The sequence below is a fragment of the Phytophthora parasitica genome (genome assembly GCF_000247585.1).
Source record: "Phytophthora parasitica INRA-310 unplaced genomic scaffold supercont2.32, whole genome shotgun sequence".
NCBI lineage: Eukaryota > Oomycota > Peronosporomycetes > Peronosporales > Peronosporaceae > Phytophthora > Phytophthora nicotianae.
Genome location: NW_008649018.1, coordinates 309,114 through 310,160, shown reverse-complemented (window position 1 = coordinate 310,160; position 1,047 = coordinate 309,114). Strand labels below are relative to the sequence as shown.

Here is a 1,047-nt window from a genome sequence, read left to right as displayed (position 1 = left end):
TTTCTTTCTGCTCAGGCTCACCAGATCTTAGGCGATGCAGAACGTTGCTCATCGTACACTTCCTACCAAGATTACAAACAAAAGCTGCCAAGTTTTCGTTCGTTTTGTCGTGACGCTGCAAAATGTCTGGCCTCGGCAACACCCCTACCTGTAATCTTCGCAGACCCGCCCCCAGCAGAAGAATGTGGAGGTGAAAACATCACCAACTCAACCAGCTTGAGTTTTCGGTACAAAAAGCGAGAGCAATTCAATTCTAACCCGACTCTCAAACAGCTTCGACTTTCAAAAGCACACAACCATTTACTGGTAAGTACAAAGTGTTGATGAGGAAGAGTACGAGTTGATAACAGCGCTGATGTTGAATAGGTTCCGATAGAAGGTGAAAACGTACAACTGTCGTGTGTGATGTGCTGTACGTTAAACCACGACAGTGAAAATGCTGAGCATAGTCGCAAAGGATTCAAGACGCGGTATATGTGTAGCAAGTGCACGGTACCGCTTTGTCGTATCCTCCGCTGGAACGGTGAGGAATCGTGCTTCACCAAGTTTCACAAAGACAAGGTACTGGTGAACCCTTGCAACGTCCCGGAGCAACTCTGCACGACCCGGAAAAACGACAATCGAGCTCCACCCTAATCCAGAAAGAGGAAACGATCACCGGGCATCCCAAATCGCCGATCTAGCAGCACTCGGATTCAAGCACAAGAGCGACGGCGATCGTTGCGTCTACACGACTTGCGTTAATGGTAGCAACTCAGGTTTGTCCTTGATTCAAGGACAAATTTTTGTCCTTGAGTTAAGGACAAAATCCACATGAGAAGCTCTCCAGAACCCCTCACTTCAACAGTCCAATGAAATCCACCACGCCTTCGAGCGGCGCCTTATCTAATTTAATCTCGTCTATTGACATGTTTTATCTACCTGACAGCCAGCTTTTGGCATTTGGGCTTCGGTTGAGGTCAAACGGAGCTCCTAGAAATTGGTCCTTTTTTGTCCTTAACTTTTCGGGTGTTGGGGTTAACACCTCCACCGAGGTCTGTCGTCCTC

General features: G+C 47.7%; 1 protein-coding gene across 1 annotated transcript; it reads left to right on the top strand.

Annotated features, from left to right (window-relative positions):
* Positions 1–34: 34 nt before the first annotated feature.
* PPTG_13359 (hypothetical protein) lies at positions 35–636 on the top strand (the record flags this gene model as incomplete). Its single annotated transcript, XM_008908969.1, has 3 exons — positions 35–53; positions 164–306; positions 367–636. 3 exons carry the CDS (start codon positions 35–37, stop codon positions 634–636), a joined length of 432 nt encoding a protein of 143 aa, XP_008907217.1.
* Positions 637–1,047: the final 411 nt, after the last annotated feature.